Below are 19829 nucleotides of genomic sequence, written 5' to 3'. Positions count from 1 at the left end.
TAACTCATAAAGCCAAATTGGGGCGCCAGCGGGGTTTGCTTACATATATTTAAATATTTAATCGTACGATGGTTTAAAATCATATAGATATAAGTAATAAGGAATCATTCATTGAATATTATGAGGTTATAATTTCGGTCAGGGCGTGATCAAATCTATCATAAAGCCCTTCGGGCTCTATTGGATTTGATCACGCCCCGACCAAAATTATCACCTCATAATACTCAAAGAATGATTCCTTATTCCTTATATAATATAATTTTTAACATTAGACTCTTAGAAGTCTAAAGTAGGGGGTGTTGACACCCCTGATAAAGTTTTCCACAGTTCCACATATTATATAAAGTAAATTAAATGTATATTTGCATATCATATACGGATTTAAATATACAGAATGTTATAATAGTCTGTCCCAAGTTATTGCTTCCATCGCTTTTTGATTATCTTTAATAAAAATACACATACCTGTGAAAGAAGTACAGTTGAAATTGATGAAATGGAGAATATCCAAGATATTTTCATTTACAAATTATCCCTACGAAAACAAATTTCATACGGAGATTTATAATGGGAAATGTTTACATCTTTCCTCCATTCGGAAGTACTCGGGACACCTCGAGTAATTTTTCAACATTATCATCCGGGCTTATTAATGGCTGATGCAATGCAAAATCCCCGTAGATATTCTATTTTGGGATGTGTATTGAAACAGCGGTAGAGGGGGCGTTTCAAAAGAGATAATCTGGACATTTTTCATATAAGTGGATGAATGTAGTTTGAGTACAAAGGTATTTATTATTATCGAAATATCAAGCAAAAAGTAGTGGAAGCAAAAACTCGGGACAGAGTATAGCCATACAATGATGTATATAGCATTTAATCACGAGTTCGGGATAGCCTTCATTGTTTGGATTGTCAAATCTCTGTTGTAGATGGAAAAATCTTCACATTTCTATTGACTACTAGCATATAATACAAAATGAAATTTGTGCGTAATGTATTGTAAAAAAGCGTATTAAATTATATTGAAAGGTTTGAAAAGTTTTCTGAACTGTGCCTTTCTATCTTGTAAATTTTAGTTATCCTTTCTATTTTATTGTTAACAATCTAAGTTGGCATTACGTAAATTTTGTATTTACACTCATACAGTAATTTTCTTTATTAAAACAATACATTACATTTTATTTAAAAGGTTTACATAGACATGCACGTAGCATCAAGGGGGGGGGGGGCATTTTACATATTAAAAATTGAATTATCATGGAGTTGCCCCCCCCCCCTTTTTGGAAGTATGAAAAAAATTGATATGAGAATAAGGAAATTAGGAGTGAAATTGAAGTTATATACACTACGCTAGCCCCCCCCCCCCCCCCCCCCCCCCCCCCGGATTAGGATTTTGAAGATTTTGGGAAATTCCAAATTTCCTTTTATTTTTTTTGCTTATCAAGATCTTTTGGATGAGTCTGCCCCCGCCCCCACCCCTCCCCACCCACTTTCAAAAACGATGCTACGTGCCTGATAGAGTCGTATTTGAATTATTACATGTATATTCACAGTGTTAATATCATCATTAAATGGAATATTGCTATGATGCTTCATATACTTCTTATTTTCCTCTGTGACTTGCCAGTTCTATAATCATATTAATTGCACATATCATATCCAAAACCTTTCAATAAAAAAATGCGGATAAATGAATAAAACATGACAAACATGGAAATTAAAACGACATGATCAAGATATGTGTAAAATAAATGTATTACATTGTAAAAAGCCTTTTTTTATTCACATAATTATACAACTTCATAAATTACATATAAAAATTACATGCAAAGTTGAAATAAATATTTTTAAGGGATAAGGAATCATTCTTTGAGTGTTATGAGGTGATCATAGAATGATATTGAATGATTCCGTAAAGAGTGAATATATTTAGTGGGATTTTTAATAGTTTTGATGGATATAACTTTCCAGAACGGGGTAACCAAGAACGCGGGTTATATTGAGATTTGACCTAAAGAACAAAATTTAAAAAAGAAATACTACGCACTATACACTCATTCCCTAATTTGAAATAAAAGAAAAGAATGTGTGTATTTTTTTCTAGTCAGCTGCAACAAACAAGAGGCCAATAGTCCTTAAAGGTCACCTGAGTAGCATATAACCCATTCACAAACTTGTCGAGGAGCCTCATATATTTATTTAATTAGGTTTCATTCTGGAGTAAAAAATATTATCAATTTGTTATGACGACCACCCCCCCCTGCCCGAAATCTTTCAAAATTAAAAAAATTAACAATGTTAACAATTTTACATTGTTTACAATTTTTAACAAAATTAAAAAAATTAACAATGTTAACAATTTTACATTAAAAATGTAAAATTGTTAATGCACGACGCACGACGACGGACGAAAACGGATAGCAATAACCTAAAAAGAATATGAATACACATGATATCTCGTATTTATATACAGAGTTGCAATAATTTCCGCGCTTGAGCGGCATATCATCTAGTCACTGATGAAATGTATTGAACACTTTATCACAGACAAAGGCACTGGAAAATGTAAATTATATATATGAATATCAAGAGTACACATTTAAATTCAATCGAGTGAGCATAATTATCACAATATTACGCCTTAAATATATAACTCTATTTTCAGTTGGGTGCACAAAATGTGCATACAATGTATTAGAATTACGACATACGTTAGGTTTCCGATGTCCTTGAACTCGATCTTGACATTTCAACATGAGGCAAACACGCCGTGTTTATCTCAAGTGAACCAGATTTACAGCGTTTTATATTTAGTATTTAGTAAGGTATTCAGTGTATATAATGAAGGAATATTGACAATTTTAAATCATTTTGAATTAGTTTAATATGCATTGCTAGATAAGAACGAAAGTTAAATGAACCAAATTTACATGACTGACAAAATAAGAAGCCAGTCATTTTGCACCTTTAACTTTTTTTGAAGAGTTGTTTTTTTCTTTATGAAAAGAGGAAAAAATTAATTTTGCCAAAATATCTGCAGAAAATGATTCATTTTACTTAATTCCTATTTCAAAGTTTTTGCATAAATTCACCGAGAGAATTGTATAAATTTCAAGTTACTTTTTACAATATATTAATAAAACATTCGCTGCCCATAGCCTTCAATGTAAAAATCAAGCTGCAATTAATTTGGACAATAATCAAAATTTTGAAAATTCCTTGGGTTGGGTAATTTTATTTGATAACAACTTGAAAAAAAATGAACAGAATGATTTTATGGTTATGAATATCGGACCATTCATTTATTCGGTACAAAAAGTGGTCATTATACATTGAATACTTTAAATGCTTCATTTTTTTTCATCAGCTTAATTATCTCTATCGGCGACATTCGACCTACATTTTAATATATATTAAATGCACGAGTGAATTAATTAAATTCCACCTAGAGCGAGTAAATTTTGTTTTTTGGACGAACACCTTGCTTGAAGAATCCGTAATTAAAATCACAAATATGTCTGCGCCAATTCCTGAATAGTCGAAAGGGGGAAACTGTAGTCGTCCTAAAGCACAATCAAGGAACAATGCCCAAGCTGATTTCCGTTTTCAAGAGAGGGTTGTTAAGTATTTACACGATTATTATGTTTTTGATTTTAAAAAAAAGTTTGTAAGAATGAGTTTTAAATAAACTTGATTTAAAACACTGGAGCATTGTTACAAGTATTAGGGTTTTGTTTGTTTGGATTTTTTTTTTGGGGGGGGGGGGGGTTGTTGGGGTTGTTTAATTGGCAACGCGTGTTCCCTTCCACTCCCCACAAAAAATAGAAACTTTTACTTTGGGTCAACCTACAATCATAATTTCATTCCAGCAGAAGAGATGCCGTTTTATAACGACAATCTTGCCATCCTTGTGTCCTATATACAAATTCTGTTTTACCAGTATTTATATTAACTCCTTGTAATTAGTTTGTCTCCTGAGAAAATCTGTCATGACTCCTTGTGCGTTATGGATTATGCATTCTGTAATTATGAACATTACACAAGATAAGAATGGAAGAAAAAAAAGTTTGTATGAATTCTTAACATTGAAATGCTGTCTTTTGTACTTCATGTCGGTATGAACGTACATTGTAGCCATATTGCAGAACTTGTCTCTATTGAATCCTGTTACAGCTAACATGCTACAGAAATCATACTTTTTCTTTGATATTTGTTATGTTAGATATTGTTGGGGAAAAGTCTTCATATTCTAATGAAAAAATGAGCGGTACAGGTATCAAAATACCGTAAAAGGCTGCTATAAAACTATTTTGAACATTTTAGTTCGTTGTTTTCTATACCTTCCTATCACTCTATGTAGTTATCAATTCATAAATTTATTGAACATTTCAAATTCCAAGGTGCATGTAATAAATACTGATGTGACAAAATAATGATATCCGATTACAACTCCTTAAAATGAAAATACCGAGTGGCTATCAGACAAGAACATTTTAGAATTACAGTTTATAATCATCGATACGTGTATATCATTGTACAATAACTGCAGTTGTACGAAACATTAGGTTTTTTTAACTTTAAAAATTCCAGCAAACCCAAAACTGTCTGAATATCGAATATTAAAGACAATATTATTGCTACCGCACACAAAAAATGTTAGTATGTACAGTTAAATTAGAGCGCATTAGGCCGTAGTGCTTATCCCCAGGTTTTCGTGGTGCTAAGCGGATAAGACATGGACACTATTTGTTGACTCCCCTTGGATGGGACACCGGTCCATCGCAGGTTTACAGCTGGGTATACTGAGACAATGTAGATAAAATGCCTTGTCTACGTGTACAACACACAACATCAAGTGACCACAGCGGGTTTTGAACCAGCTACCGTTTGGTTACTGGCCTATCGCCCAAGACCAATGAGCCATGTGCTCCTCTTACTTTGTTTTTCAAGTGCTATCAAACACAAATCTCAAAAATATGTCATTTAAACTAAGTTTTATACTAAGTATACTTCATAACTAAACCAAGTTTTATACGGTATTTCATACATTATCCGAATATGTGAGTGCCATACTAATGGGTACATGTACATATTGATGATAGTAAAGAAACTCCAATACTTGAGCAAACGATTGTCCCTGATTGTCCCTCTGTTGTGGGCGCAGTGATATAATGCATTAGTTACGTGTAGGTACATCCTTGAGTTTGGCTCATTAGAAAGGTTTGGAGAACCAATCACACGAGAGGTTTGGATACATTAAACATGGACTCTATTGGTTTAACAACGGACACAACTAACGTCTGGTTCTTCTTTATCTCTTCGAAAATCACAGGAATGGTGTCAAAGTTAAAAAGCAGGTTCCCCCAAGTGTTTATTCCGACTGTCAAGATGAACACAGCAATAACGTTCATGGCAAGTCCTGCTGAGGCCTGAAAAAAAACGAAAGAGTTCATGAACTCAACATCAAAGGTTAGAAAAACCTCAATGAAAAACATTTGAACTGCATACCATGTCGGGGATAGAAAGATAGCCATGGGCAAACACAATGGCACTTGGAGGGGTCGCCACGGGCAACATGAAGGCAAACGAGCACGCCACCGCGGCCGCCATCATCAGATATAAAGGGTTCATTCCAGCGGCGATCGACTGTACATGAGAGACATAACATACAGGAAAAATATCATTTCAGACTTTACGGAGACTGAATGCTTTCATATTGGTTATCTTTCCTTATTAAAAATCTTGATTGAAAATGATTTTCGTTTTGTCAAAATTTATTGATGTTGACATAATATGTTATAGATACCAGTTCCTGCAATATTGGCATCAACAATGTTGCGGTTGCTGTGTTGCTAGTGACTTCTGTGACGGCAGCAACCACCAAACTAACCACCAAGCACATCACGAATGGACTGTAACTAGCGAAGAACTCGAGGCTGTCCCCAAACCATTTTGACAGGCCAGAACGCTACAACAACAGGACAAAATAAGCTGACGTTTCAAGTTATTTACTAACGTTGGAAAAAGACATTTCTTTATAACAGAAGCATACGAAAAGATGCTTTTAAAATATTTAGTAAATGTACACACTTAACTGAACATGATATTTACTTGTAAATTACATGAAATTTGAAGCTCAAAACATAGGTAATCATAGATTACTAAGCTCACCGAGACGGAGCATCACCCTTATGAGACATCACCTTCGTAAGACCACCTTTATCATTTTATATGAAAATCATACTTTATGATCTTGGATATTCATGGATTCTGTTTTGACAAAATCTCGTATATCATCTGATAAATTTTTTTATGATATCATATGTTCATATTTTAATCAATACAATGATATAAAATTAAATATTGAATCATGTCATATTTCTAATGTAATATATATCATATAATAAATAAAATACCGTAATAAACAATAATGAGATTTGATATTGTAACGTATGATATGACATTGTATTGTGTTATACCTTATTGTATTTGATCACATAATACAATATCATAAAATATAATACAATATAGTATCATATTACAATATCATATTACATAATACATCATAACACTGAAACATGATATTATATTGTATAATATAGAATGATATTGTATTGAATGACACTGAAACATATTTGATACATAATATGATATTATATCATATAATACAATATAATTTGATTCCAACATTATATCTTATCAAATGATACAATATTATGTGATATGGTAAAATATTATAAAATACATTATTATATTATACATATTGCATCATATGACACAATAAAATATATTACAATATCATATAATACAATTTCATGTGATATGATAATATATCATATAAACCAATATCATATCATACAATATCGTATGATACAAAATCATATAATATTACAATATCATATAATACAATTTCACGTGATATAATTCTATATTACTGAAACCAATATCATATTATACAATATTGTATGATACAATATTATAGAATATACAATATTGTATCATAGGATACAATATAATATTTTGCAATATCTTATGTAATTGTATCATGTGAATTAATAAATTAAAAATACAATATAATATTATACAATATTGTATCATAATATACAATACTATACATAACAATATCATGATACATAATCATATCATAAAATATCAAAAAAATTGATACAATATCATATCGTATCGTATAACTTTTTATAATATAACATATGATATCATATTGTATCATATCAAACAATATTGTTTCATATCATACAATACTTTATCATAGGAATCATGTTATATCATTTATCAACAAACACATCTATCTATCGAGCTGGTTTGAGTGAGGTAGGAGATTTCTTTAGCATCCTTGATAATGGAGATCAGGCTCTGCTTCTGAAGCAACCTCTGCATTTAATTTATAATAAAGTTAAATCAACTATGCAAGCTATCATCTATAAAACATGTGACCTGTTCCAAAAAACTAAACCTCATTCAGCATCCGAAACCTATGGCTCAGATTCAGCATTCAAGCCCATCAGGTGCATTTGTATCATAAGACGCATCATCCATGCAATTTTGGTGAAGTTTGGACCAGTAATAACTAAGATATCATCATCAGAGGGCACTAGCAATTAAAACCTTAACTTCCTCCAGCATCCGCAACCTATGGCTCAGATTCAGCACTCAAGCCTGTCAGGTGCATCTGTATCATAAGACACACCATCCATTCAAGTTTGGTGAAGTTAGGACCAGTAATAACTAAGATTTATTTTTTAGCATCCTTGATAATGGAGATCAAGCTCTGCATCTGAAGCTACCTCTGCGATTCATCATATTACAGTAAAATCAACTATGCAAGTTTGAAATAGTACTATCATCTATTAAACATGTGACCTGTTCCTAAAAACTTAACTTTATCCAGCATCCGAAACCAGACTATGCATTCAAGCCTGTCAGGTGCATCAGTATCATAAGACACACCATCCATGGAAGTCTGGTGAAGTAAGGACAAGTAATAACTAAGATATCATCATCAGAGGGCACCTGTTTCAAAAACTTTATCTAACCAGCTCTAAAAACCTTAACCTCCTCCAGCATCCGAAACCTATTGCTCAGATTCAGCATTCAAGCTTGTCAGGTGCATCAGTATCATAAGACGCACCATCCATACAAGTTTGGTGAAGTTAGGACCAGTAGTAACTAAGATTAATCATCAGAGGGCACCTGCAACAAAAATTTTAACCAGCTCTAAAAACCTTAACCTCTTCCAGCATCCGAAACTTATAGCTCAGATTCAGCACTCAAGCCTGTCTGGTGCATCAGTATCATAAGGCACACCATCCATACAAGTTTGGTGAAGTTAGGACCAGTAGTAACTTAGATATTGCTATCAATGGGCACCCGCAACAAAAACTTTAACCTGCTCCAAAAACCTTAACCTCCTCCAGCATCCGAAACTTATAGCTCAGATTCAGCACTCAAGCCTGTCTGGTGCATCAGTATCATAAGGCACACCATCCATACAAGTTTGGTGAAGTTAGGACCAGTAGTAACTTAGATATTGCTATCAATGGGCACCCGCAACAAAAACTTTAACCTGCTCCAAAAACCTTAACCTCCTCCAGCATCCGAAACTTATAGCTCAGATTCAGCACTCAAGCCTGTCTGGTGCATCAGTATCATAAGGCACACCATCCATGCAAGTTTGGTGAAGTACAGACCAGCAGTAACTAAGATACTGCTATCAAAGGGCACCTGCAACAAAAACTTTAACCTGGTCCAACAACCTTAACCTCCTCCAGCATCTGAAATTTAGGACCCAGATTCAGCATCCAAGTCTTTCAAGTCCATAAGTAGGTCCAGATGCATCATCCATGCAAGTTTGGTGAAGATAGGACAAGTAATAGCTTAGATACAGGACCTGCAACAAAAACTTTAACCAGGTCCGGACGCCGACGCCGACGCCGACGCCACCGCCGACGCCGAGGGTATAGCATAAGCTCTCCTTGACTTCGTCTCGGTGAGCTAAAAATTCAGATTTACATCCTATGTAGTAATTCAGGTATCAATGCTACATATAAGAATTGTTTCCTGCATCCGCGGATCTAAAGGGGTGTCAAGGGGTTTCAGTCCCCCCCCCCCCCCGTAAATTTTCAATTTTCGAATTTATATTAAAAATTACCCCAAAAAATATGCTTAAGACCCCCCTGGCAAACTTGAATAACCATCAGACATTCCCACCCCTGGAAAAAATGGCTGTATCCGCGCATGCCCTGTAGAATTGAAGATCATTATTTTTGTTGTTTCGCAGGGAAAACTACAGTATGGAGGTACACATTTTTTTGGCTCACAGATTACATAATAGAACATTTTTGATATCTTTTAATGTTTTTCATCTAAGTCGTTTGCGTTTCTGATAATTTCTCAGCTGGATTTGCTCCGATAAAAGGCAAAGTGCTGTAAGAGAGATAACTTACGTCAATTTAAAATATTTACATCTACCGAGTATGATTCTCTCTATTTCTTACGGAAACTTATTGTTAATTCATAGCTCTACCGAAACACCCAGATTGAAATCTACATGCCTAGTTTATCGATTGGTTGAAATCTTCAGCGACTTAAGAAAAATCACAGACTGCACGAAATGATAACGATGATGTCAGACTCAAATTTCCATAGGAGACGATTTGGCTGTTTCTTTTAGCTAACGTACTGATGTATATTAATAGTAATTTAGTTAATTTAAATTACATTTAACTTACATTTTAATATACATTTCAATCAATATATTAATTTCTTAAAAGAAAGACATTATTATAAAAAGATTATTGTTTAAGTAAAACAAATTTTTGGTTCATGGCTATAGTTAGGCGATTTCAAATGGAACGGCAAATTGTTTAAAGAGAGATAACTTCCGGTGATTATGTTGATTTGATACCAGTTTCCCTCTTTTTTAAATTCATGGGGATTCTAAAGGAGGATTTTCAATTCCATACTGATTTTTTTAAAGTGGTCAATCAGATTTACACTTGTACAAGCTCTTAATATCATTGCATCCTAATGTATGCATGTTTATGCTCTTAAATGGAATGAACATTTCTTTGATCGACGTGTTTAAACATTCAAATATTTATGGTCCAGTTAAATGCCTGGCCTTTCATTTTTAACTTGAATATGGATTTCCTAACATTACAGAGATCTATATCTTACTCCGCTGGCCTGAGCGAGAGCGAACCCACCCCCCAGCAAGACGATCACTCCCCACGGGACTTTCTCGGCCGTTTTCTCCCAGGTCAGCAAAGGTGTGTAGCGATCCTCATCTGTAACAAAAGGTACTGTAGTTGTATAGAAAATGGATATTGGTATCTAAAACAATTCATTGGTAAATCTCGATTAAAAAAGAATGCCCTTAGAATATTTAGGTCCAAACCCGGGTAATGAAGAGAGGAACGTATTCAGCCGTGGAACAAGGCACTTCTATTTCAGATCGACACAATTCCCCTCCAACATTAAACGACATTTTTTTGGCGATTTTATCTAAACTTTTCAAAATAGCTAAATAACGTCAATTTATATGGATTTTGCAACATAAAAATACTAGTTTATTATACCCGTTTTTCTTGCGCAAAATATTGCTGGTACTTTAGCGGGGAGAACAAACAACAATACAGCAATCAGCATTACTGGTGTGGAATCACTCACATATCTGCAATGTAAAATACCGTAACGACATTAACTGACCCCTTATTTGATATCCAAAACACTACGGAAAAAATCTTATAAATCTAAGTCAATCATTCTAGATAAAGAGATAATAACAAATTATAGAAACATTATAACATTTTCTGACATAAAGACCTAAATGTAGCTTTGGTTCTGCTTTAATTAAATCATTCAAATACAATATAAAACAAAAAGACTGACCTGCCTGGAAATAAATCTCCCCAACCTTTGATATTAGGCGGATCTCGGAAAATCCACAAGAATGCCAGACTTATGAATAAAAAGGAAATCAGACACTCGGCGAACCTAGAATAGATTTCACTATGTGACTAAAGTTGTGGTATTTATAAAGAAGATGGGGGAATAAGATGGTGCAACTGCCCATTTGGTTTAGTCGTAAAATACAATTTCAAATGTAACATTTTTTTCAATTAAATATATTTGATATGTTATGATACAAGTTTACAAAAGGGTAATTTCTAACTATATTCAGTTTGAAATATTTCAAAAAAGATAAGGAAAAAATAATAAATCCTTAAGTTCTCGTGGTATCGAACCCACAACCTAAAAACCTATGTTCTATAAAGTTACCTAATACTCAGTATCTGGTGCTCTAACCACTGAGCCATTTCACTCACAACAAAGTGCTTTGTTTAAATGCTATATGAGACGTTGGCCACGAATTTACGGACTTGTATTATTTTTCTAAAATATTCAACTGTTGGGCTACAAAATGACATTTTTAAAGTATAGTGGGTCATCTCTCCACATTTTTGTTGAATAAAATCGATTTTGATTTCATTAAACCGCATTTAAACTATGACAAAAATATGGAGCTCCGACCCACTCTATAAAAGAAAAGGCATTGAAGTTATAAAAATGACACTACTAGTATTTGGAGGTTTTGACACGCATACACCAGTTTGAATCAACCTATTACAAGTTTTTAAAATATTTAAGGGTTACAAACCGATGTTACGTTAAATATACATTGTTTTAAGTTATTTTTACAAAAATTATCAGATTTGATGATATTTTAATTTTGCATTATCTAATCATTCCTCGTATGGGCATTTTACACGCCTTATTCACCCATCTTCTTAGTGAAAATTCTACTTGAGAATGTTCATGGTGGAAAATAGTCAGCAATCTGAATCAAAACATTTATATTTACTTTCCAAAATATTTATCGGTGAAAGAAATAGTTTTATCTTCAAATAGTCAAGACATATTCTTACATTTCCCGCATTTACCAAGATTATTGAATTTATGCAGAATTTTAAAGGAGCTATTTTTATTTCATACATAGAAATCCATGCATCTACTAAGTATTTTCTTCCTTTGTTTATGCTTTATTTGCCATTAAATGATTTCGTTACATGTATATTGATACGACTCTGATGCTTAATTCGAATTGTTTATGAATCATTAATGTCAACTTGAAGGACTCTATTTTGATGAAACGTTTGTAATAAGATTCAATGCTATTCTACTTTCCAGAATTATTCAGTCTGTAGGAGTATAATATACATGTATGTGCGGTTGCGATCATTGAAAAAAATCGTATTTTGTATTGTGTATTATTATTGCAAGGTCCCCTTATCTATACAACAGTACAACTAACAAAGGTCGTAGCAACATCAAAGTTAATTTACAATGTATACCAAAGCTCAGTCATTTCAAGTACAACATCAAACCACTTTTAAAAACAAAGAACCTGTGTTGCTGTTGACATGTGAAGTCTGTCATATCTTACGTTATCCTGCCCAATGCCTTGAACTCTTTGGCGATGATTTCTCGCACCTCCTTGTCTCGGTCTGACTTTATTTTCCTGAAGCAATCGCAGGGCTGCCTTCAAAATCATATACACTGTTTTTATTCTATTTTGATCAACATATGTATAAGGACAAAAAATTCTTAGATAATAACAAGATAGCGTACATGATATATAATTGAACAATTTCAAAAGATATGTGGTCATACTTGCATCTAAGGAAAAACATCTGAAGCCACAACCATCCCAGAATAAGGGTAAGAAATGAGATTGGGAGGGCAAAGAGCAGCCAGGAAGTGAAGTTGACCCCGGAGACCCATTCTTGGCCGTCGTACAGTTTCCCTGCCTGAGCAAAAGCCCTGAAACATAAGACACCGACAATTGTACAAACAAAACAAACACCGACAATTGTACAAACAAAACAAAAAGACCATTCTACAAACAAAACAAACACCGACCATTGTACAAACAAAACAAACACCGACCATTGTACAAACAAAACAAACACTGACAATTGTACAAACAAAACAAACACTGACAATTGTACAAACAAAACAAACACTGACCATTGTACAAACAAAACAAACACCGACCATTGTACAAACAAAACAAACACCGACAATTGTACAAACATAACAAACACCGACAATTGTACAAACAAAACAAACACCGACAATTGTACAATCAAAACAAACACCGACAATTGTACAAACAAAACAAACACCGACAATTGTACAAACAAAACAAATACCGACAATTGTACAAACAAAACAAACACCGACAATTGTAACTTTAGTGTGCTTTGTTACTTTGTCAGATGATGACGTTTAAACAAAAAGCGAAAAGCAGGTGCAAAGTGGAAGTCAACTAGCAGCAATGTACGTAATCAAAATATGTAATTAAGAAATAAGCAAACGAAACCCGATGTTTTCATCGTAGCATCTGCAAAATTATGTGTATGAAGCGATTTTTGCAGTCTTTTACTTCGAGAAAATCCTTACTCATCAGTGACTGCTTTAAAGACGAGGTTCGGTGGAGTTCCGGTTAAGGTGGCAATGCCGCCGGTGTTGGCAGCGTACGCTATGGACAGGGCCAGTGCTTTGGAGAGTTTACTGTGCATTCTGAGGGCATCTGGAGATGCACTGCTCCTTGAAGGGGAGCTGTTGTTAAAATATAAAAAAAAGTTAACTTAGCAAATTGTCATGAAAATACAAATTCAGTATGTACGACATGAAACACTTTATTCACAATGTTGGTGTTTTATTCCATTTATTATCATAGATTAGAGAGAGCTGACTAAAAGCTGATGACCAAAGGTTATCAACCTTCTTCTCTTCTATTGATACGGGTCAGCTATTTCAATTTTTACCATACTCCTGCCCTACATATTCGTCCCTTGGATTCGTAAATTTGAGCTACAATGCACTGATTAAGTTCTTAAGTTCTGAGTCGACATTGACTGTAGAACACATGTTTATGCGGCTTTACAAAAAATATGCAGTAATGACATGGGAAATCTGCAGCTTTGGCACGGTTAATATCATAGTGCACTTATTGAATGCATGTATACAATGTATGAGTCTCAGCTCCTACCGATTATACTGCGCGTTCTGTGAGGTGCTGTTGACATCATTTGAATTTTCCTTTTCATTCGACTTTTTGCTGACGGATGTTAAAACAACCTTCTCTCCTTTTTGCATCTCTACGTGTACATCTTTGTCATTCGTTGCTAGGAGACAAAGGTCGTCTGGGTCTTCCATTCCTCCTGAATATTTTTAAAAATAATGTTTTTTCGAAATGGAATCATATGCTATCGCTGCAACAAAGTAATGAAATGTATTTTTTAAACTGATAAGTTTACTAATAGATACTTTCAACGAGGCGTTCAATTAAGTAGATTGATTCCAAAATATCTTCTGTTAATCTTATACTCAATGAATATTAAGTTTTATAAACCAAGGTAAGTAAAAAAGGATTAGTTTATAATTGTCAGAGCATTACCTTCTATTACAACAGACTTAACGTGTGACGTCACAGCTCCAACAATGGGAATCATCATGGCGGCTGCTGCTGTGTTGCTGATCCACATGGACAAAAACCAGGTGGGCAACATGAGACCCAACATCAAGCTGAAAACATGCAACAAATGTTACACTGTTCCTTTAAGTGTAATACACAATGTAGTGCTAGATGATGACATAGAAATAAAACAGCGTGATAGGGATGCTTACAGATTGGGTTGAGCGCCGACAAGGCGGAGTATGGCCAGAGCTATCCTCCTGTGGAGGTTCCACTCCTCCACCGCCACCGCCACGATAAGTCCCCCCAGAAACAGCATTGACGTGTCCTAAATAAAAACATGGCGTGAGGATAAAAGGTTTACCAAAAACGGATCTTATAGCGTAAATCATCAACCAGATAATGTACAAACCAACCATGGCATATACATGTATCATCAAACAGATAATGTACAGAATATGAACCAGATAATGTATAGACCAACCACGGCGTATATCACTCAAATAATGTACAGATCAACCATGGCGTATATATCATCAAACAGATCATGTAAAGATCAGCCATAACTTATATCATCAAACAGACCATGGCGTATATCAAACAGATAATGTATTTAGAACAACCATGGCGTATATCAAGTAAAGATAAATTGATGACATGCATCAAAAAAAAATTTCCAAAGCAACAACGTTTATAGATTGATAATCTATAGTTTATATTCAGTCCTACGACAAAATTGGCCGTGGTGTCATAACACTAAATGAGGTTGCACAAGGATTAAATCAGCCAGAATAATTATCCTCTCCTCAGAGCTTTAAACAAACAGTTGACCTAGTTTTCATTTTAATGACATAATTTACTGTTCATATGTAAAGGTGGCTTTGTGAATTTTTTTTTCTGAATTAAAACTTTAAGAATGTTCAGACTTTGTCGATTTCAAATATTGTTCAATATGCTGATAATATGCATCTGTGCACGTCAATCTAAGTTAATAATCATAAGAAATTATTGCTTTCAAATTAAAGTCATTTGGTAGGATATAAAAAATGAGGAGAAAATTGCCTGCCAAAGTATAAGTCTACAAACTCACGCGTTACATTCTTATTGGTTTTTAAGAACAGGGAAGGTGGTCTTTTCTTTTTCTTTTCTAATTTGTATTAAATCGTATACAATATGTAGATATTGGTGTTTAAGATGGTTTATTGGTTAACACCTTGCCGTGGTCGTGGCCCTTGTCCTTACCGTGACGTAACTGCTGCTGACCTCCTTGGCCGTGGACACGCCTAACATGGGCAGCATGAAGATGGGCACAAGGGAGGTAACTGGTATAGGCAAGGCTTCCGTCAGCCATAGCACCGCCATCACTATAACAGTGTATCCACATCGTGTAGCCTGAACAACACAGCAATGGAAATCTTACACCCTACTGACAACACATAGGACTGAATCAAATTGTAACATGATTATGATATAGTAGTCTATAAAACTTTACTAAAACTTTTAATATTTAATCTGCCCACTTGGGTGATTTACTGTTTGTAAGCCATAAATTTTGTCATATGGAGTTGACCTCATTTTTTTTCGTTTCATTCTTTATTTTATGCATATTTAAAATTTTTGAAAAAAGCAGAATGTTGGTTATATGTTACTAATATACACTTTCGTATCAAAATTCAATTATTGATCTATGTAAATCAATAATGTGAACGAGTCGGAATTTGATCTGACCATGAATTGAATACAGCTCCCGCTAAACATGCATGCGTTATAACAGTATACACAGTCAAAACACCGCTTAATTGTGGAATGCGTATGTATAATTTTTTGTTTTATAAGTTTCCTGGTTATGCAAATCAAACGGGAACGTAGCTTTACTATCTATACAATATTTTGCAGGGGGTTTTGAAGTTTTTTGGTAATATATATTAAACGGGAACGTAGCTTTACTTATTAAGAGATGAAAGTTATCAAAAGAATAAAGAACAAGAACTTGCGATCCACTACTAACCTTAGACTCAGAGTTTGTGACCATAGGCAGAGGCAGTAGGGTCACCAGGACAGGCAGCAGTACGGGCTTCAGGGACCAGATGTCTTTAACAATGTTCCAGACTTTGGTGCGTACGTTTGGCATGTTTACATAATCCAATGTCTGATCCACGTAAGTTTGTTTGAAACAGTACCGGTGTTTAATGTTCAGACTACTCACGCAAACTGGGTCGTTTGTATTACAGAATATCTGTCGACACGCATCACCACGTCCTGCATTTAGCGTGTGGCCGCGTGCTACATTTGGTACAGAAAGAAATCGCTTTTTTTCAACCGCGGTCAATTAAGTGTCAATGCGGGAATTTAACTTATAGAAATTTTTTTATGTTTCGAAGGTCCCAGATCCTGGCATGAAATGTTTTACAGGAAAACCTTTAAGTGGGCATGTTTATTAGTTGCTGCTCTAGTGCTCGTGTAGAATGAAAAGTTCAATCATGAAAATATTATAGGCAATTGAAAAATATGAACGTAATTTTCATTAAAAATTAGGTTTAATAAGGTATGTCTAAAATAATTTTTGACATTGATTTCTCTTTTTCATACTTAAAAAACATATTTAGGGATAGTACTGTATCATTTGAAATCTAGGTTACTAATTATGCGTAACACAAAAATAGCTACAGCAAAACACCAACCAGAGCTCTCCAGGACGTCACAACACAGCGCAGTTGTTTGACCTGGTTAAGTTGTTTTTTTTACAAACCACAGAGCAATGCTCATTATCTAAGCATGTTACATGTTAATCTTAACTATCTTAACGATCTTAACGGTACATGTAGTGATCATAGTGTTAGGTAACGAACAATGGAGAAACAATGCTTTGCTCGAACGTTCTTTATTTTGGTTATTGGGCGATTAGGATTTTTTAATTTTTTTTTCCTTTTCTTATATGTTTATTTTGTTTTGTTTTTATTTATTTATTTTTTTTTTTTTTTGCTTGTTGATTTTGTTTGTTTGTTTGTTTTAGCAAAATCATATAGAAAGTAGTATATCATTATCCATAATTTAAAACGATGTTGTATAGCAACTGAACATATTGCCAGTAAATTAATTCAAATGTTCTACGTATGTCCAGGTTTAGTCTCTGGTTGTCTATCGATATTCCGAGGCTTTGTTTGGATTGTTAAATGTAGTATAGATAGATTCAATATAACATTGGTTCACTTTCTTCTTTTTTGGGAGTTGATTTTAATCAACTCTCCTATGCACTTATTCGGGCAAACCGAAAGTGAGACAGTGTTTGGACCTAAGCACAAATCAATACCGCTGACAACACTTAATTCCTGTAAATAATCGATAAATGTAGATGCAATGTTAATCTGAAGCATTGTTTTTTAAGAAAACCTATTTATTAATACCATGAAAATAGTAAGATTTTAAAAGGTACAAACAGTTTAGATATTTTTTGAAGTCGTATACATGTATATTCATACTCTAGACTTCAATGTACTAGTCTCGTTCAACCAGACGCTCGGCTGTCTCCGTTAATATCCGACAAAACAGAGAGTCTCTCTTGCTTGTCGGAGATAAAAGGAGACAGTCGAGAGTTTGGTTGAACAAAACTAGAGTTCAATCTTGCCTGGATCCATACAATTTCCCAGAAATATTTTGATTACTGATACTACTTGCCATGCAAAATCACATATCGCTGATTTTAAAATAAATGATAATCGATAAAATCAACTCTCATCAGTACTTTGATTTATTAAATGCATAAAACCATACATGAGTGTTACAATTGTGAGTAGACCTACCAAGCAGAGGAAAATAAATGTGGTCCTTCTTTATTTACTCTACAGTTGCAACAGCTGCACGAGGAAATTCGAGAAGGCTCATTGTCCCAATTTAATGTTACTGCGTTTTGCATCCTTCTCATATTCTTCTTCTTTCTGCATGGGGACAGAGAGTAATTTTAGTTTTTCTTCATTTGATTAATGAATATTATACTTAATTATTCTTAATACATTGACCGAAAAATTAACATTTACAACACCAGCCAAAATTCTGGGTGACATCAGGATTGTAAATGGATGTCGTGTTGTCAAAATTTAAATTTTCTCTGAAAACTGAGTTTAACAAGTCACGAAAATGCCAGGACAGGATCACATGTACATATGTTATTCATTGCCATTTTGGTATTATCTTTCCAGAAAACGTCAGATTATAAAAAAAATCAAAGACGACAACATTGCAGCTAGATCGGAGAGCCAATGATTAAACCGTTTTAAATTCATTTTGTTTCTATGCAATATATTAATACCCAATTATACCCAACTACTATTGCTTGTATCTGAATGTTTCCTTATATATGTGTGCTACAAATTTTGACTCATTTAAGATGCACCATTATATAAATAGTGCCTGTTTGGGAGGGTAACAGTTGAAATTGACACCCCGAGAAAACCATTGTCAACCGACGCGAAGCGGAGGTTGACAATGGTTTTCGAGGGGTGTCAATTTCAACTGTTATCCTCCCAAACAGGCACTATTTATTTTGTTATACTGAATGTCTTTTTTAAAATTTTTACGAAAATTTTACTGCTTTTATATAGGAATAACGTGAATTCTACAGCGAACCGTACGCGCATAATTTTCGCGCATGTAATATTTTTTAATGTTACCCGTTGCCAAGTGCGTTGCTAACGCTGAGGGTAATAGTAAATATTATTAACTGCGTCTTAACCAATCAGATTTCAGTATTTAACATGAAAGTATAACAAATATAAATATGTATGCCACAGTTTCCTGTTCACAGCTAAAGCAGCCGTTTCCCGAGAAGCCATCCCCTTCAATCTTCAGTCTCTCAAGGTTTGGGGTTCTATAAATGTTGTGGTTGTGACAGGAATTAGTCACTAATTGCAAGATCCTGACAACTGGTAACGAATCAGCAGCATTTTCTCCTTGTTATTGATTCACTGACATCACCATTACAAGTACTGTACTTGTTTAATCGTATGGATTTACATGTATTTGATAAAGTTCCCCTAGGCTCGTTTTCATAAATATCTACATGTAAAATATCATCATTTCATACTATTCTATAGTTTATGCATAAAATACCAACAATCAAGGTTCACTATTTGTGTTTCGATTCCCAAATACCCATCAATAAGTTATGTGATATTCCTGCCATGGTTTACTATACTCTGCCCCGAGTTTTTGCTCCCCCCACTTTTCTCTTCATATTTCAATAATCATAAATACCTTTGGGCTAAAACTACGTTCATCCAGTAAAATGAAAAATATCCAAATTATCTGTTTTGTAACGCCCCCTCATGAG

General features: G+C 34.1%; 1 protein-coding gene and 1 long non-coding RNA gene across 2 annotated transcripts; both read right to left on the bottom strand.

Moving 5' to 3' along the window:
- Window positions 1–3780: 3780 nt before the first annotated feature.
- On the bottom strand, window positions 3781–17131 carry LOC105327127 (Na(+)/citrate cotransporter). The gene is made up of 14 exons (XM_011427439.4): window positions 16512–17131; window positions 15746–15895; window positions 14716–14831; window positions 14486–14613; window positions 14078–14249; window positions 13486–13644; window positions 12694–12843; window positions 12467–12562; window positions 10912–11016; window positions 10599–10693; window positions 10198–10307; window positions 5810–5971; window positions 5512–5649; window positions 3781–5432 (listed from the first exon to the last, which is right to left on the bottom strand). The coding sequence occupies exons 1-14, from the start codon at window positions 16632–16634 to the stop codon at window positions 5238–5240; spliced, it is 1899 nt and encodes a 632-aa protein (XP_011425741.3). The 5' UTR covers window positions 16635–17131; the 3' UTR covers window positions 3781–5237.
- Window positions 17132–18228: 1097 nt separating this feature from the next.
- LOC136274051 (uncharacterized) lies at window positions 18229–19829 on the bottom strand. The gene is made up of 2 exons (XR_010712330.1): window positions 19754–19829; window positions 18229–18438 (listed from the first exon to the last, which is right to left on the bottom strand). It is a non-coding gene; the product is annotated as an uncharacterized lncRNA (long non-coding RNA).

This window comes from Magallana gigas, chromosome 3, assembly GCF_963853765.1.
Source record: "Magallana gigas chromosome 3, xbMagGiga1.1, whole genome shotgun sequence".
Classification (NCBI taxonomy): Eukaryota; Metazoa; Mollusca; class Bivalvia; order Ostreida; family Ostreidae; genus Magallana; species Magallana gigas.
The sequence above is the reverse complement of the archived record's forward strand: the minus strand, read 5'-3'. Positions and strand labels throughout refer to the sequence as shown.